This window comes from Thunnus thynnus, chromosome 8 (genome assembly GCF_963924715.1).
Source record: "Thunnus thynnus chromosome 8, fThuThy2.1, whole genome shotgun sequence".
Classification (NCBI taxonomy): domain Eukaryota; kingdom Metazoa; phylum Chordata; class Actinopteri; order Scombriformes; family Scombridae; genus Thunnus; species Thunnus thynnus.
In genome coordinates this window covers 27481855-27500046 of record NC_089524.1, presented here as the reverse complement: position 1 = coordinate 27500046, position 18192 = coordinate 27481855, and the positions used below count along the sequence as shown (strand labels likewise).

General features: G+C 41.8%; 1 protein-coding gene across 5 annotated transcripts in view; it reads right to left on the bottom strand.

The window, feature by feature from the left end:
• The window catches only part of LOC137188187 (cyclin-dependent kinase-like 5), a 35690-nt gene that overhangs the window by 2523 nt on the left and 14975 nt on the right, over positions 1–18192 (bottom strand). For 2 of the 5 annotated variants that reach the window (XM_067597686.1, XM_067597687.1), the window contains exons 4-18: positions 12357–12402; positions 12039–12175; positions 11812–11932; positions 11072–11131; positions 9833–9923; positions 9516–9705; positions 8148–8228; positions 7100–7266; positions 5838–6882; positions 5305–5406; positions 4785–4890; positions 4201–4324; positions 3860–3965; positions 3511–3633; positions 36–203 (exon numbers count right to left, since the gene is read on the bottom strand). In XM_067597686.1, the coding sequence (XP_067453787.1) occupies positions 36–203; positions 3511–3633; positions 3860–3965; positions 4201–4324; positions 4785–4890; positions 5305–5406; positions 5838–6882; positions 7100–7266; positions 8148–8228; positions 9516–9705; positions 9833–9923; positions 11072–11131; positions 11812–11932; positions 12039–12175; positions 12357–12402 (2667 nt within the window). Of the gene's footprint in view, positions 1–35; positions 204–3510; positions 3634–3859; positions 3966–4200; positions 4325–4784; positions 4891–5304; positions 5407–5837; positions 6883–7099; positions 7267–8147; positions 8229–9515; positions 9706–9832; positions 9924–11071; positions 11132–11811; positions 11933–12038; positions 12176–12356; positions 12403–13317; positions 13428–18192 lie in introns of those variants that run through there. The other 3 variants (XM_067597690.1, XM_067597688.1, XM_067597689.1) reach the window with 3 other exon arrangements.

Here is an 18192-nt window from a genome sequence, read left to right as displayed (position 1 = left end):
ACAGAAAACACTTTCATTTCTTCTTTGAGACTAACCGGCGAGTGTGAATCAGACAGTTTCTCAGGTGGCCAGTCCTTGTCCCTGTCTCGGTCTCGCTCTTGGTCCCGGTCTCTGCTCTTGTCACGAGTCCTGTGGCGGCTGCTCTGATGACCCGAGGACCTGGAGGACTTCTGGATGACTGTATCCACCCCATCACTAGGAACCTGTCACATCGTGCATGTAGATATCATTCAAATCAATCAGTTCAAATATACAACCTCACACTTATGATCAAGGTAGGTCCACACAAACTAAAGAACAAGAAATGTGCTTACAAATTGTGCTTTTAGGTGAAATAAGTGTGACATTTCAGCCACAGCCACTTCATTACAGTGAAGGTTACAGCATACAGATCCTATATCTTATAAAAATGTGTGTTTCTTGTGCACATTTTGTATGTTTGTAGTTGTCCTTACATGTGTGGACCTACCATTGCCATGAGTCTGGTGACACGTCTTTGCAATATTTGGTCTTGAGTGCAGTGGAGTCTAATAAAAATTAAAAGCTGGAAACTCTGGATTTGTTGATCTGAGGAAGAGGAGAGACAACTCCTCTTGTTTATTGATAAATGAAGCTCTTTGTGTGATATTAGTCCATGAGAAATCTGAAGCCTGCAATATACACATTACCCCCCTCCATCCCCAACTGCCTGATTCCTCCTGGCCAGATTGCGTTTATTTGTGCTCTGTCATCAGCAGTAACCCTCCTCTCAGAATCTGAACAAACTGCCGCATATAAATAGAAATGTGAAGGGAAGAAAGAGTCTCAAACACCTGTTTCATGCTGAACCATTGCTGCCACTGAGATGGCAGTCAGTTTCACATGTCAAAATGTGTCTGCTTTTATATTTAGCAACTATTTTGTCAGTTGGTACCCCCTCCTTCTAGATCTCTGCTCTATAATCAAGATAAAATGATCTAAAAAATTAACCTAGATAGAAATTGATCAAATGCTTCCATGACACACACACACACACACACACAGTCTCTCTCTTCCTCTCCTACACACTTAATCACCCCCCCAGCACACCAATGTGAAATATAATGTGTATATATATATATATATATATATATATATATATATATATATATATATATAGGCATATTAAGTTTTAATATTTTTTCAGGCGAGACAGTAAACACTTAGATTTCCAATATGTGGTTATTTCAAATAACGCCTATTTGGAAATTTGCTCCAATGTTTTCGGATATGTGAGGAGCTGCTGGCCGGTTGTGACCAGCTGGTCATCTCAGCTGCTAACAGCCCGACTCCTGATCGGCCGGTCAACAAGTCGTCATACCGGGGAGAATATAATCTGATGAACTGATCTGTGCAGCTCTTTGGTAATTTATCGCTGGCTCTAATGTCTCTGTAGCATTTTTATATATGATATAATTCCTTTTGGAAGATAAATGTTGGTCTTACAGATGAAATCTAACAATTAACAAAAGGCCCTATTTCAAATCGGCTTCAGTCAAAGCACCTTATTATTATTTCTCACCTACATTCTGTGAAGATCCCCCCACTCTGCCTCTGATTAGCTAATACCCGTTTCCATTGTTGGTTATGTTGGTTAGGTTTAGGCATGAGGAGTGAGATTGGTTCGGGTTAAGATAAGAATATCAGGGTCAGAGCCAATCAGAGGCAGAGTAAGGGCGGGTCTTTGCAGAATGTGGGTGGGAGTCAAAGGAGAAAGGTCTATCTGCAGTCTTGCAGACCTACATGACACATCCGCTTCACTACATGACACATCCACTTTACTACACTTCATACCCCGCCTGATGTTGTTGCCCAAGCAAGTAGCTCCGGGTCTGAAAAGTGAAGCCAATGCGGAAGTGACTTAAACCTGCATTCTATCTAATGGCCAACAGGGGGCAACTCCACTGGCTCCAAAAAGAAGTCTGATTGTATAGAAGTCTATGCTTTAGGACGTAGCTACATTGTGACTGCCAAGTCGCTACCACCGCAAAAACGTTAGTTAGGTAACCTCAGATTCAGTAGAGTACAACAGAGTATAGGCATAGCTGTAGCTGTTGCTATTTCAGTGTGTTTTCAGTTCATGAAAGTTTATTGTAACATTTTGGTCACCTAAAAAGTCTTGTTCAGCGTTTCCTCTAATGAGTCAGATGTTCAGATTTTCTGGTAAATACATTTTCTTTCAATGGTTTAAAGCCTGTTTTTGCTAGTGAAAATTAGCATTAGCATTTTCACAGTTAACCATAGACTGTAAATGCACTGTGCTAACCAAGCTAGCAGCTAGCAGTTGGGTCAGCTCCACTCTCTTGCCCAAATATGGTCACTTCTGGCTCCAAAAATCCAAAATGGCGATGGCCAAAATGCCGAACTCAAGGCTTCAAAATGGGAGTCAACAAACCAATGGATGGCGTCACGGTGGCTTTTTACAGTCTATGTTGTTACCCTAAGAGCATGTTACAAGACATACAACCCTGACCCCTAACCCTAACCATCCATCTCCTCATGCCTAAACCTAACCAAGTGGGTGTGTCATGTAGTAAAGTGGGTGTGTTGTGTAGATACTGTGAGTCTGTAGATAGACCTACTTGGAGCAAAGCCCGGCGCACTTCCTGGGGGCTTGGTCGCCATGTGTCACCACTTCCTGTATCTGTCATTTCAACTTAAAAGCCCTCTAGCATTTCATACATGATCCAGCCATATACTATATTTTGACCTAGTTTTGTTTTTATTTCATCTCTCTCATATCTTTGTCTTCTCTTTCTTTTCTTTCTCTCCTTTTTTTAATAATTGCAAATATTTATTTCACACTCTAACTGGAACTTGAGCTTAAGGAAGCCAAATTTCACTGCCTTCAATGTTTGTGCGGCTGTATTGCTGTGCGTGTGACAAAGAAAGCTCTTGAATCTTGATAAGCAGCAAAGCTCTGTGTAAGTGTAACCAGACACACAGACAACAGACTCCTTAAAACTTATGTGCTTAACTTAAGCCTGAGCGCTCTCATTCATCCTCAGCTCATAACCAGAGACATGCTGTTAGAGCTGCAGCTGAAATCAGTGGTGACTGATCAGAATCAGACGGACCGACAAAGTGAACACAAAAATGACCAGCCAGATCCATACTTGTGATTGGAAGAAAAATTCCTGAACAGCCCTGCTTTTCATTACCTAAAAAAATTCAAAGAGTAAAAGCCGGTTGCAATAAATCTATTATTTAATCTGTTATTTAAATATTCATAGGCACGTCATTGCCTTTTGGGCAAGAGTTGTACTAATGTACTTGAGAAGATGGATCTAGCTGGTTTATGTTGGCAATTCATTATTACATGAATGAACCATATTTCTCAAAACGTGTTTATGAAATTTAAAAAGAAAACAACTGAAAACGAACTTAAAGCAAAACAATTATGCAGGGTTGATTATTGGTGTTAATGCATGCAATGTTAGATATGAAGCATGGAGTTAGGAGGTGAGTAGGATAGTGTAAAACAGCATGTACCATGGGAGAGGACACTACAGGGAGGACTCTCACAGAGGAGCTATACTTTATGTTATTCTTTGGGCTAAACAGAGGGAAAAGACATTTCTTGATGACAGGAGGCCTTCCATCAGGGACTTCCATCTGTAATATAGAGGCACATGACTGGTGGCACAGGGAAACATGACGCACATGACAACAACAAGAAGTGATTTTATCTCTCAGTAAAGTTGCTAATAAGAGCATTAAACATTTGAAAAGCAGATGAAGAGATATGTAGACAGACAGTACATATGCATGAAATTCTGCATCCAGACATGGCTCAATAATGTTTGAATCGTAGAGTAAAAGTATTTGACATACAACTCACCATTTGAGATTTTTTCTTTTTCTTCTTTATTGCTCTGAAGAATCCCTGCTTTTCCTTTTCTTTGGATGGCTCAGAGGGGTTCAACACTACAGTGTCTGGGCCGGTCCTTGCAGTAAAACAGAGAGCAATGAGCATGTTGTCCTGACTAACTGTATAATATTCTTCAACCCACAATCAGACCTGACAATTTGTGTTAAAGCAGCCTTGTCATGTGAGCAGTTTGAAATTTAATCTGACAGTAAATTGTTTCACAGAGCTATGGGCAATGAGCAGATTAGTGTTGTTGTCAATGTAACTCTGGTTTAAGATGATGTTCTTTTGTGGTCATTGGAGATAATTACCAGGGGTCGAAGGCTGGCTGGCGTTTGGAGTGGTTCGTCAAATTGCTGCCGTCCCCTGCCAGGCCAGAGCCACGGCTCTGACCCCTGCTATCATGGAAGGAGTTGTCTGGCCGGGGAGAAGGGACTGTTCAAACAAATACAACAAATACTGTAAGTTCATTCACCTCTTGATGCACCGAGAAAAATCAACAAATTCAGATTCTGCACAGCTGAATCACATTTAGCAGGCTATACCCAGTAGCTCAAAACTATTTTGAAGCACACTGTATTATCAATAATTATCAGACAAGACTGTGATTGTAACCAAAAAACTCTCAAATATCACTATTGGTACAAGGCTCAAAAATCTAGTATGGGTCTGAATATATAGTATTTTAAAGATCCTATAATCACTTTAAAATTGTACACACAGTGGCTTTAAGTAGGGCCTTATCAGTGGAAATATCTAATTTGTGAGAAATTCTTTTCTCAGCTGCAGTAAACTGCAGTCAAGTGATGCTTAAATCTGAACTGACGTCTTGATCTCGACGGTGCAGCGAAAGAAAGAGAGGCATAGCTAGAGATATCAGTGTGACTAAACCAACCTCTGTAGAAGCTGCCCACCCTCCTAGGCATGGATTCACTGTAGATGTTGCGGTTCTCTTTGGAAGAGCCCCCATCTTCTGTTTGCTGGTCGTGATATAAGCCAACCTGAGTCACAACAGAGGAACTAATCACACTCAGAAGGCCACCTGCTTTGCATGTTTCACTATCTGAGCTGATATTTTTATTTTATTATTCTGAAAGGACAGAAAAAAAAGGGGAGGCTTGTTGATCAGGAAGTGGTCATTATAATAAAACAACAACATCTGTAGAGGCTATAAATGTATTCCAGAGTCAAACTGAAATGTGCTGCCATGACAAGCTTGACTGTGCTATCATAAGTAGTCACATTAGAGGGAAGCAAAGCACACAGTGAAAATGAAGAGGCATCTGATGCGCAGAGACAGAGAAAGAGAGAGAGAGAGAGAGAGAGCAGTTCATGACAGCAGTATCCACCCACATCCACACTCTCGGAAGACTGGATGTGGGTGGGGAATGGTGGGTGCAGGCAGAATGTCGGACCTCGCTTTTTTGCCGCTGTGTGTGAAAAGATGCGGTGTTGTCCCTTGTGGAGTCCCTTATTGGGGGTCTGCTGTGGGTGACCTCAGTGGGTGCCTGTTCGCTCTGTTAATGGAGACATGATGAAGCATGAAGTAAGCTCAGCATTGCAGCACACACATGCAAATACACACCGGCACACACTATATATACTATATGTGTATATACAGTATATATAAACATACAGGTAACATGATTTACTGTATATTCTTACAAGAAAGCCACACTCTAAACCATTAAGATGCTGCTGCAGCTATGTTAATCCTGCCATTCCTACAAACCTGGGAAACTGACCAATAAGATCTGGCTAAAAACCTAAACACAGATCCTGATATTTTCAGATGCCACCAGAATAAACCCTGGCTGCATGGTTGCTGAGACTGAGACTGAGGCAGAGTTATCCAACACAACCTGGTGTAGGCATTTGATATGATTAGATCCTGTGGGCTTAGGCTTTCCTTAAGGTTGGAGAGGTTTGATGTGGGCTGATGACTGACCCTGCTCATGTCTTCTTCTCTGGAGGAGCCCCCAGAGTGGCGAGGCAGTGTGCGGTGCTGCAGCTGTGGAGACAGGAGCTGCAGGCTGCTGGCTCTGGTGGGCATGCCCTGCCCCACCACCAGCCCCTCGTCCGTTCCGTGTGTCCTCTGGTGGTCCCTCCGTACATACATGGAGTGGCGGTGCGGCCGTTGCTGGGAGGAGAAGGGGCTGGTGTATCCCTGACCATAAGACATAGGGTCATGCGGGGCGGACAGAGAATGAGCGTGACTTCTTTCGATGCCACTCTCTCCTGGGTCCAGGGCATCTGGCGACTGGGCCTCTTCTGAGGCCTTGTGGCGGGTGGAGGAGCGCCTGTATGACGAGTCCAGCGTGTTGCTCTCTCTGTCCGCGCGCATGCTTCCTCTGCCAGCTGTGCCCGGTCCCAGTCTGTCAACTCGGCGGGCTGCTGGGCTGCTCGGAGCTGTGAGGTCAAGGCAGCTGGAGGGGAAATAACGAGATGTAGGCTCATCGGCGTAAAGATGCACATCATTCAAGTTCCCCACTGACTTGGCATCACTAAGCGTGCCGTAGCTCTTTGATAAGTTCAAGTAGGCGAACTTAGAGGAGGACGGCGTGGAGCTGTGAGACTCCATGTAGCTGTGTCGACTGTGTTTCTCCCCTGACTGAAGCGTGTTGGTCTTCCCCTCCACAAAAGAGTGGCGGTTCTGCTGCGAGCGGAAGTTGGATTTGAGGTACTTGGCTCCGGGGCCGTCGGACACCTTGGACCCCAAGTTCATGTCGAAGTCGCCCTTGCTCTTGGCCTCGCCGGGGCTGAGCAGATGAGGCAGGTTGCTGCTGGCCATGTCCATGTTGCACGAGGTGGAGTGGTTGAAGATCTGCGGCTGGTAGTTCTTGGGATGCAGGGTGGGACTGAGGTTGATCGCTGTGGGCATGTTGCCGTTGAGAAAGCCGTCGTTGCTGGGGTGGAGGTCTTCGTGCCGAGGCAAGCTGGAGCACTCTCTGCTGCTGGAGCGGTGGCTTCCTGAGCTCTTTCCCCCGTGGCTCCTGACCAAGAGAAGAAAGGCCAACAGTAAACATACTGCGCATCAGAAAATGTCTGAAATCCTCTAACAAAGGGCAAGATGTCTACATAAATGTCACTACACAGTGACTGCATAGATAATGGCCCACAGGGGGGTTGTTGACAGGAAATAACCGGTTACATTTGCATTAGACATAACAGAGACACAAGCTTAAACTAGCTATAGTGCGCACTGCTGACCTGCTGGGGGTGGTGTTGTCTCCATGGTGAGGTTTTCTCTTGGAGGAGCGTACAGGTGTAGGTGTAGGTGGGCCGGGCCGCTCCACCAGCCGCAGGGTCTGGAAGGCGTGGTGGTTCAGGCTCTGCTCTGTGAGAAAGCGTTCTGTCGGGTTCAGCAATAGCAGGCTCTAACGCACAAAGACACAGAGGAAGCCTGTAAGTCCTCGAGACACCCCGATCATCCAGAGCTCGCAAACAAACTGAACAGTCATGCTATCCTAAGCCATTATCATAAAAGTCAGACTGCTGCATTTAATTGTGTCTTACAGCCACCAAACAAAGATGTGAAATATGATTTGTGACATTTGCTTTTTTCTTACCGGAATAAATATGTTTAATAACCTGTCTCCATATACTTTAATGAAAGCTGAATCCTGTATGAAGGCACTCAAAATAAAACCTCTGAACTAAAGATAGTTTGTGCCCTCCAACAGCTGCTTTGTTTCCACATAACTAAAAGTTATAGAGGCAGCAACTTTTCTCAGTTCCTTAAGACAAAATCAGAGGCAATTATTCTTTGTGAGCGACGTAGCTTCTCATTGGCAGTTAGCAAACATATTTCATTCAATTAATTTCTAAAGTCGACTCAAGAAAGCCTTCACACTGATTAGTAGTGAGAGAGATGCCTGTCCTTGCTGAAGTCAGTCCTGATGACATTATGTTAGCAGTGAGTCATTATCTGCTGGGAAAAGCGCAAGTGCACAAGCACAGCCCACATTCTTGACATGGAGCTCCTGTTTACAGTGCAGACACAGCAATAACAGCAGTGCTGGAACCAGGATGTGAGCTGAGAGATGCTGAAGCAGTGAGGAGGCATCATGCAGTCACGACATAAAGCGACGATAATGATGTAATTATCACGTCGGCTTTATGAAAATTTTAGCTTTCATGGTTACAGTATCCTTTCATGATAGCATGTAAGCAGGAATAAACTGAACCTGAGAAAAAAAAGGTTAAAAATAAAAACATTCCCTCAGCAGAGAAGCTTTGCCAGACCTGTGATCCCTACCTTCAGCAGGTCCAGCAGGGCTCCGCCGATGATACCAAGGTATCTTCGCTCCAAGGTTTGGGGGTGGTTCACAGCAGGGAACTAAAAGAAGAAACAGTGAAAAATAGTACAGTCAGAAATGTTGCCAGAACAAATGTTCGAGAGATAAATGATCAAAGAATCAGTACTGTGTAGAAAGACAGGAATATCAGCCACCTGTAGTGTGTACAGAGCAGAGTATGTGTAATGATGTTTTTGTTGCATGTTTGCATCCAATATTATGCAAATGAGATGATGCTCTAAAAGTGTGTCTTAATTGAGATTATAACCTTTCTTCTTCTTTTTAAATAGTAGTTTTTTTTAAATATTGGTTTCTTGTGATGTTATCCTGTAGACGTTACCACTCCTGAAATTAAATTCTGACCGAGAGCACCGATTTCTTTCACATCCGATCTCCTTATATCAAACTTTTATTTTCATAGATTTAAGAAAGATTCTGCCTGTCGTGAAACTGTTGTTTGCCAAAAAGAGATCCAGAAGCTGTTCATTTTACATCACAAGTTTGCAAGTGTTACAGAAAGCACAACGTAGGTGGCCAACATGATGAAACAATCATCAAACATACTGTGTTCAATCACGAGTGTCGTGCGGTTTCTTTCTGGTCTGCTACATAAATATTTCAACAAAAACACAATTCTCATCTCAGTGCTAGTCAGTTCAGACAGGGTGACGCTCTCTACTTATTTGAATAAGAGCAGGCATAGAAATTTTGTATAAGATTGTGGATTTTTTTTTCCTTGAGTAAGTACTAACAATAGCAGGTGTTTGATGTTTATTCAAGAAATATCCCCGTCCACCGATTGCCCCACAGGTCTCCGACATTTTTAAAAATGCAGCGTTATCAAGCAGGAGCCTGATTAATGAGTATTCGCTGTCAGGGATTCACCAGGGGGCAGTTTGCAAAGTAATAATTATATCCTGAGGCGTGGGCAGGGAGGGGAAAGGGAAGGATGACCAGGGTCTGTTGTACCATCAGCCTACCTCAGAAGACTTATCACAGCCTTCCTTCACAGAGCATACAGGATACAGGATACATGATACACGATGAGTCATTGTGATCCAATCAGTCACGGCACAGCAAACTCAGCCAGGAAAAAAAAAAACAAAAAAAAAAAAACCCAAGCAGAGTGTGCAGAGACAGCAAGGAGAGAAAATAAATAAGGGAAGGAGAAAAGAGGAGGAGGCAGAGAGAGAGACTGCAAACGAAGATGAAGTGAAGAGCGATGGAAGAAAAAGAGGAAAAGGAGCTGTAATAGGAGCAACATGAATCATCTGGGTTAAGCGGAGTGAGGGTTAGGGGTAAAAACTGTGAGAGTGGCCTGACGTTACCCGCAGCCCATGGAAGCGGGGGTTGTTATAGAACAGCTTCATCTGCTCTGGTGGCAGAGGTCCCAACACTTTCTGGATGGTGAAGAGTTGGTCAATCTCACTCTCTCCTGGAAACAGAGGCTGCCCGTCACTCAGCTCTCCTAAGATGCAGCCCACTGACCACATGTCCACTGCCTTCCCGTAAGGAGCCCTGGGACCAGAGATTTAAGGGGTTGGTGATGGAGGCCAGGTATAAGATTAGATACTAAAAGGAAATATCAGCGTAGTTAACTGTTTACCATCCACTAGATAAAGATAAAAGAAAATACTGGACGTACCCAAGCAGGAGTTCGGGAGAGCGGTACCATCTAGTGGCCACATACTCGGTGTAATTCGCATCAGTCCCTTCAGAGAGATTACGTGCAAAGCCTGGTAAGAGAAGACAGAGGAAGCAACATAGTACAATGAGGAGCTTTTTGATATACTCTACATGCTGAGACATCTAAAAAGGATTTCAGCTGGACACCTCTTTGTGCGCTCATTATGATTCAAAGGTATAAGTCATTGAAGTAGCTGAGTTAAGTAAAAGCTGCACTCAGATACTCAGAGAGTTGATGAGTCCTCTGAGAATACATTGTACTGGTAAAAGGAGCAATATTAATCTTACTTACGGTAATCACTTTCTTGCTAAGAGTTATATGAGAAAATTGGGTCTTATCAATCTTCTCATCTTACTCTCGGTAAGAGAGCGAATAATCATACTTCCCAAAATGTCAAACCTTTCCTTTAAAAACATTTTAAGGAAACGTTAAAGTCCCCCTCCATGCAAAATCGTGTTTTGCTTATTGTAACTTCACTTGAATGTTTGAGCTTCACTGTGCAGAATGATGCAGTTTGGCACAAAAAGGTTGTTTTCACATTCATCTGCTGAACGGGGAAAATTTCTCTTTCATCACGGCTTTTTATATGTCTCAAAACATGTCTGGGTTCTTTAATGGGAAGAGGAAATATAGTGATGGATCACTCAATATACCTGTTTGAATGAGATTTTCATTTCCAGTTTGTTCATTTTTCCAAGCTGCTTGCACCGACTTCCAAAATCAAAACGACACACAATGAAAATAAATGTGCAGTGGGACAAATGTAAAAACTCACAGCGGAATGTGTGTGGCCTATGACTGTTCTCTCAATGCCTTTGGCTGACACAGAGCAAACAGCAGGTCTTCAGTCTCTCACTCCAGATTGCCCACATGATGTTGGCTATGCCATGTTTTCCATCCCCCCCCCCCTCCCAGTTTTGTTGTGGTGCCACCAGATTGAATCAACGCATGATTAGCCTCTTGTGTTCCAACACGTTTCATTAATTCATATGAGGGAAGAATGCACAGCAGCAGCCTGAGAGGGCTACACACAGAGTTTTAGACAACTGGATGAAGCCTGCAAGCAGCCCTGCTGAAGCACTGGTTTCACCCAAATATAGTCTCTGTTGAAAATACTCCTTTTACGTCACAGCTCTGACTTTTTGGCTAACTTTCTTACAGCTCTTAAGAGTATGAGTATTTCATAGAGGAGCTCACCAAAGTCACATAATTTGAGTACGTCATCAGAGCTGATGAGAAGGTTTTCTGGCTTTATGTCTGAGGAAGAAGCAGAGCACAGATGGAGAGTAAGACAACACATAAGCTGGTGAGGGGCATCATCATTACATCATCACTACCATCATTCCTGCTCCTCTTGTTCATGTGTCTCATTGAGAAAACTGAAAATGTAAATGATTTATCCTCATAAAAAAATACTGCAAAGAATCAGAAAAATCAAATACTATTGGTGAAAACGCACATATTGTAAAGAAGCATAAGTTATACATCAAATCCCTAAGTAACAATGTCATGTACAGTATTTGTGCCTGGATATCCCACAGGCCATTTGGATGCCTGCTCTGTTGCTATCGGTGTGCCAAAAGCTCACATGGGCCATCTGGTTTCCTGCTCTGCTGCTACTGATTCACCAAAAGCTACGTCTTGTGAAAAATCGAATGGTTGGTTAAGACACATCAGAAAACCTATGAAGAAAACCTATAGTTTCAGGAGAGACAATTTTTCTGTCATTATTTTACACAATTTTCAAAAGATATGACAACTGTTGGTCTAGTTGTCAAAATGATGGTGCCAGTGGTAAATACTGCACACTCTGGACCTGCATGAGCCTCTTCCAGCTTAGGATCAGAATCAGCTCTTCTCTGCCTCACTAACACTGTCCCTCTCCGTGTTTTCATTATGTGATCTGAAAAAGAAAACTAAATAAAAAGAGATTTTACCCCGGTGAACAATGTCATGCTTATGGCACCAGTGAATTGCTTTGATTAACTGGTAGATGTAGCTGCGAGCTTTCTCAGTCGGCACACCGTTTGGCAGCTCCTCAAGCAGCTCAAGCATGTTCTAAAAAAGAAAAGAACACAACCAAAATGTCAGGATGAAAAAAACAACCAACATCAACAAAATCAGTGTAGACTTCATGAAGGACTGGTGTGTAGAAGAATCCTACCTTTTCCACATACTCAAAGACAAGATACAGCTTTCCTCTCCTGCGGAAGGCCTCTTTCAACTCAACAATGTTCTCCTGCTTGAGGGTGCGGAGCATCTTAAGCTCCCGGAGTGTTGTTTCTTTAACCTCCTCATTTTCTGCATGGAGACAGAGGGGAAATCAGGACCATATGAGCTTACTTGAGATGAGGATGAAATGCATCTCAACACAAATTAAGATAATAAACGGAGATGGCCGTATAGACACTCAATACAAACCTTTGTTTTACAGTACAATAAAAATATGAGTGTTCCTCATCAGAGAAGAGACCCCTCTTACCTTCACTGTCTTTGAATTTCTTAATGGCCACAATTTCATTGGTGTCCTGCAATGAAAACACAGAGCAACTAATAAGAAATTAAACCCTCTGGTCATTGCTGCGGTCAGTACATCATGTGCAAACAACAGCAGACTGAAAAGCGCAGTATCATTACTGCTGCTTTTATAGAACTACTGCTGTTTTTATATGACAATAAGTGGACAACACAGTTTTGTATTCATCTGTGTGAGCTATAAAAGATACAAGAAAAAGTCATTACACACACACGCACGCACACACGCACACACACACACATACACGCATATATACATGTTCAAATCTTTTCTTTTTTTATTGTTTTATCTTTCCATGCTTTTTTCAAATGACAGAGTTAGATATAGAGCTGCAATGATGAGTCTATTAATCAATTAGTCAATCTACTGAAAATTATTCGACAACTGAATTAATCATTGAAGTAATTTTTCAAGCAAAAATACCCCAAATTCTATGATTACAGATTCTCAAATGTGAGAATTAAGTGTTTTTCTTAATCTCACATTATATTAAACTGAATATTTTAAGGTTTGATGGTCATAGAAAACAAGACATCTGATGAGTCACCTTGGAGCCTCTGAAACTGGGATAGACATTTACACTGTTTTCTGATTTTTATAGACCAAACGATTAATTGAGAAAATAATCAGCAGATTAACTGATAATAAGAATCATTATTGGTCACAGCCATAGCCTAACAGAAAAAAATCACATCACACAGACAATGCACCCCATGAAAAGAGTCGCAAGTAAATTGCACTTCATATTAAAAGGTCACAAACAAAAAGTTTGGTACAATTTTTCTACATGAATGATTCACTGGTGAAAGATTCTGCAAAAACAATCTTCAAATACTTGCCATTTGTTTACAGGGATGAGTGACATAGAATTATCAAGAATATATGGAGAAAATGGAGAAATTCAGACCTAATCTGGTTGAGAAATCACCACTGAGTCACAGTTTTACTGAGACACTTCTCATTATTCCTCCATGAAGTTCTCTGCGAGAGACGCCCCACCACTAGCCCCGTTTCTCGACATGTCCTAGTTAGGCCTGGTATTTTCTGCCTATGGCTCAGAGCTGTGCTCCAGTTCCCCTCCGCCCCCCCCTCAGAAAGCCAAAGGCAGCATCGCACCACTCCAACATGGATCACAGTGAGCAGTGAGTCCTCCTCCCAGCATGGAGAAAAATAAGATGACTCACAGCAGGGTCAACTTCATGGGCATCACTGTACTGTGCACATGTAATATAGCTTAAGTGAAGGTAGATGATGTGCAGTATAAATTTAATAACCTGTTATATGCCTAAATCATTTTTACTAGCGCAGGAAATAAGAGCTTTTCAGTAGCTACACTGCATTTCTTTTCTTCTAACAGGCAGTCTTAGCTCCTGCCTCTTTAAGGCTTCCCTCCTGATGAGCCCACTCTGTTCTGATTGGTCAGCTTCCAGGAAGCCTGCTAACGGGCAGCCATATCAGTCGTGTTAAGTTACTGCCGATGAAAACCCAATATTTTCTGCTTTTGCCACTTCATATCAAAAGCTTTTAAATTATTAGATTTCTATTGTGAAGAATTAAAGGAAATAAAATGTGTTCCTCATCGAATTAGCAGAGCTTTGTTAGCGGCACTACAAACTGGGCAACACAACAACATATGGAGATATTTAGAGCTCTTTGGTCAGTGGATCAGTTAGAAATAATACAGGGAGGAATACTACAAGCAGAAATAGTCACAGTGATGATGATGTTTGATGAAGAGCTGCAGACGACCAGCACACCTCCAACATGTAAACTACTTATTTTATTTTGCCCCAAAACAACGGAAAAATGCCATAATGTTAGCAGAGCGGAGCAGTGAACTTGCGGGCTGTACATGGAGCAGATGACCACATAAAGAAATCCATCATGAGCTGACGTCAACTCCGGCTGAAAGTAGAAAAAACTGTTGGAAACCAAGCATTCAGAGCTGTCTGAAGCAGGTGCTTTCTGATCATAGGGATTACTTCTACATATGTTTACCTCATTATCTGACACTTTGGCCACATTTAATTAGAGCTGCCACAGTTACCACATTACAGCAGTAACGCACTCACGTAACACCCACCGCAAAGTCAAGCTGATCACTGCTTCACTGCTGAATGAGTGGCTCAAGTGATGGGACATAGTTATTCTCTCAGGCTTGACATAAAGAATGACATGCCTGCCGAATGCCGACCAATATTCCTGCTGCAAAGTCGGCCTCTTAATGACAAACTGGAATAAAGATAGACATTTAGACTATAGAGGCTATATAGAATAGACTACTATGGGAATAAATGCATTTGAAAAGTTTACCGTGTTGGTCCAAATATAACACTTTTTTTTCCTGGAAATACGTGTGAAAAAGTGGGGTCATCTTATATTCGGGGTCTAGACAATTATGTGTTCACAACATATTCTTTTTGAATGGATAAAGTAAACTGACTCCTACATGGATTGTTGCATTATGGGTTGTTTGTAGTATTAATGTATTAATGTTGCTAGGCTAATGAGTGTCTTAAAGCCTGTTTATTGTGAGTGTGTTAGAGTCAGTCAGCACTAAAAGTGTTTTGTTAGTTCAGTTTAACCTGCAGGAGTTTCTGAAGGCTCGTGTAATGTGTTTTTTCGAGTGAAAATGAGTCCAAAGCGTCTTCCAACATCTCAGCTGCAGAAACGGAATATGTCAAGCTGCCAAATACCACTGTCACAGATGATAAAGAGCTCAAACAGACAAACAGGCAGTCTTATAAATGCTAACTGCTGGGGGAAATAAATTTTGACCACTGTGTGTGTGTGTGTGGGGGGGGGGGGGGGGGGGGTCATCAATCCTATAATCAGGGTGGCCTTACACTCAGGCCAATACAGTATTTAAGAACCAATTATTTTATAACATCTGAGTTTTTTTTATGATGGTTTCTGTTTGAATGGCTTTGTTAATTTATGCAGTCATGAAAAAATCAATATCATGGCAGCTCTACGTTTAATATGAACATCTGACTTTGGAACATTATATAGTGTATATGACTAAAAATAAGGAAAAGCATAATAGGTCCCCTTTAATATTTTCTCTCAATAATTAACCTCTAATGTGTGCCTTGATGTAAAATGGAAAATGTTTTATTAAAAAGCAATTACACTTACAACAAAGTGTTTGGGAGCTTGTTTACTTGGTTCATGTAACCATGGTGGCTGCTTGACCTCAGTCCCACCCAGATTCCATCCATTTGCCAAAAAGCAGCAAACCTAAATCCACATTCCAAAACTTCTGTTTGGAAACCTATTCTTGTCATTACAAACACTACAATCATGTTTTTGCACAGTCTATGAACAGGACACAGTTGCATACTTATCATGGCAGAGGGAGGAGGAATTAAATCTACAAGCAGTGTGAGCCCTTGCACCTCATGTGCGTCGGAGGAAGCTGCAGCCGAGGTATCGCTACTGGAGGTTTGTTAACACGGCTCTGAATTTTCAGGATTATTGGATAAAATGTTATTTCTTGTGTGCAGTATGTGGCGCTGTAGAGGACATATTGGAAATTGTGTATACGTTTGATGAACTATGTGTCATTTAGGCTTCACTTCCTGTTACTAGTAGGCAATACTACATAAGTGAAATATTAATGCAGCAACACATTTACCAGAGTCCAACTGACATGAATATATATATTTTCATGAATGTTGGACATTGCATATAGGAGATAACTATCACTTCCTGTGTCCACTATGTAGTCTCATTAAACATTTATAATAAATGTTTGGTCAGACAATGGAGGAGAGGGTTCAGCACTATTTCACAAGAGCTTCACTGGTGCTGACAACATTGATCTGCTCCCTAAAGTTGTGAAAGATTCTAAAGTTAGTCATTACATCGTGCACTTGCTATCACCACCACCTCCACAGAACACCACCCAAATAGTGACTTCACGACTCAATAGACCCAGAGGGAACCTGTTAGAATTCTTTGCTCCAATTCACAGCACATTACATCAGTCACTGAAGTCAGTTCATGTTATTTGTGCTTCAAGTACAAAATGCGTTGCAGTCAGAACAGGAAATGAATGTTTAGTATAAACCTAATAATACAGCACGTGTGTTCATACAGATCTCTCATTTATTAACAGCCATTCAGAGTAACTTATAACAGTCAGATAAGTTTTGCAGTTTATTATGTGTGCATGTTCACGTTGGAGGGATCAGTGCAGCACGCCGGCTGCTCTGAACCTTTTTGTGTAACATTTTATTTTAAGCTCATTAGGAATTCCCATGTGGCGATGGACTGCTAGGCTCTTTTATGTGGGAGAGAAACCAAGCTGGGTAAATGATTATTTACTATGAACATGCTTTCCCTCTCCCACAACGTGAATAGCACGGATTAAGCACTTCTGTCAAACCAGACCACCTATTCTATACCACCTAAAGTCAGGCACCCTGAGGTACAACATCCACTGTGCTGCATATCCAAGACAGCAGGGTACAGAGTGAGGCAACTTTATCATACAAACTGATACCGAAGGACTGATACAGAGCGCATAAAATTACACATGCTCTATTACGTGTAAAGTTTTAAGGAAAGGATGTAAAACTGCCACAAAGTTGACTAGTAATTAGGCCACCAACTGCTTTTCTCTCTCTGGTTTGAAACTTTTATTTACAACCCAATTACTGATGTCACTGTAGGTGTTTTGTCCTTGACAGCTGCTGGAAGACATCTGCTGTGACATCAATGACTGGAATATGGCCACAAGTGCAACATGCATCAAAGTTTCAACACGGGACGGAGTGCAGCGGCAGTTTTTCTGCCCTCTGAGATTAAGTCGTGATTTAATCTTATAGGATTATTTTTCGGTTTTGCCCTTTTTCAAAGCTCAAAATTCAAAGTGGAGCGAGACAGAACAGAGGCAGAGAGATGGGGACGACATGTGACTAAGTTCCTGAATCAGATTTGGATACAAGATGTCACTAAAACATCTGTTTCATAACTACACCACTTACTGGAAATAACAAAAGACATCAAATTAATCACTAAGTTATTTATTGGACATAATATTGATTAAAGCAAGATTATCAACAGTCCTACAAGCATTGTGCTGTCATACTTTTCATCTGGTTTGAAGTGTGTGCTCCTATGGCTTTAATAACTTTGTTTTTGTGTTAATGACGATCTTCTACACAGATAATAATATCACCAGATTCATAATACCAAAATCTTGTGTCATGTCTCTATCAACACTGTCCAAATAAGGAGATCAAATATGAACTGCTTGACTGTTAAATGTGTTAATAACAGTCTGGTGGATCTCTGGGATGATGGGCACTTATAGTGCAAAGCCAACAAAATGTTCAGCTGTTAGTGGGGAAATGAACTCTAACAAAAACGCATAACAAGGGACTGCAAATGTATTTCTGTTGCAACTAAAACTTTTCCTCTACTTACATATACACAACAGTCCCAGTAATGACTGACTTTTCTTTTCAGACCCACTGATAGTCTCTCACCAGCAAGGTGATGTTCAACATGATAGCAACAAAAAAGACCCCACAAATCACTGAAGAAAACTCCTATAGACTTAAAGATCAGGGCATACTTTAAACTCTGAATGGACATTAAACTCAGAGTGGAGGGAGCAGCGTGATGCACTTTCAGTTTTCAGTTTTAAGTGTATGATGTGAGCATATAGGAATGTTTATCGCGGTGTCATGTGCCCTTCATGTTTTTATTTATCTTTCATATCGTCAATGAGGTCGACAGGTCAATGAGGAGCCACAACATAAGACACAGAGAG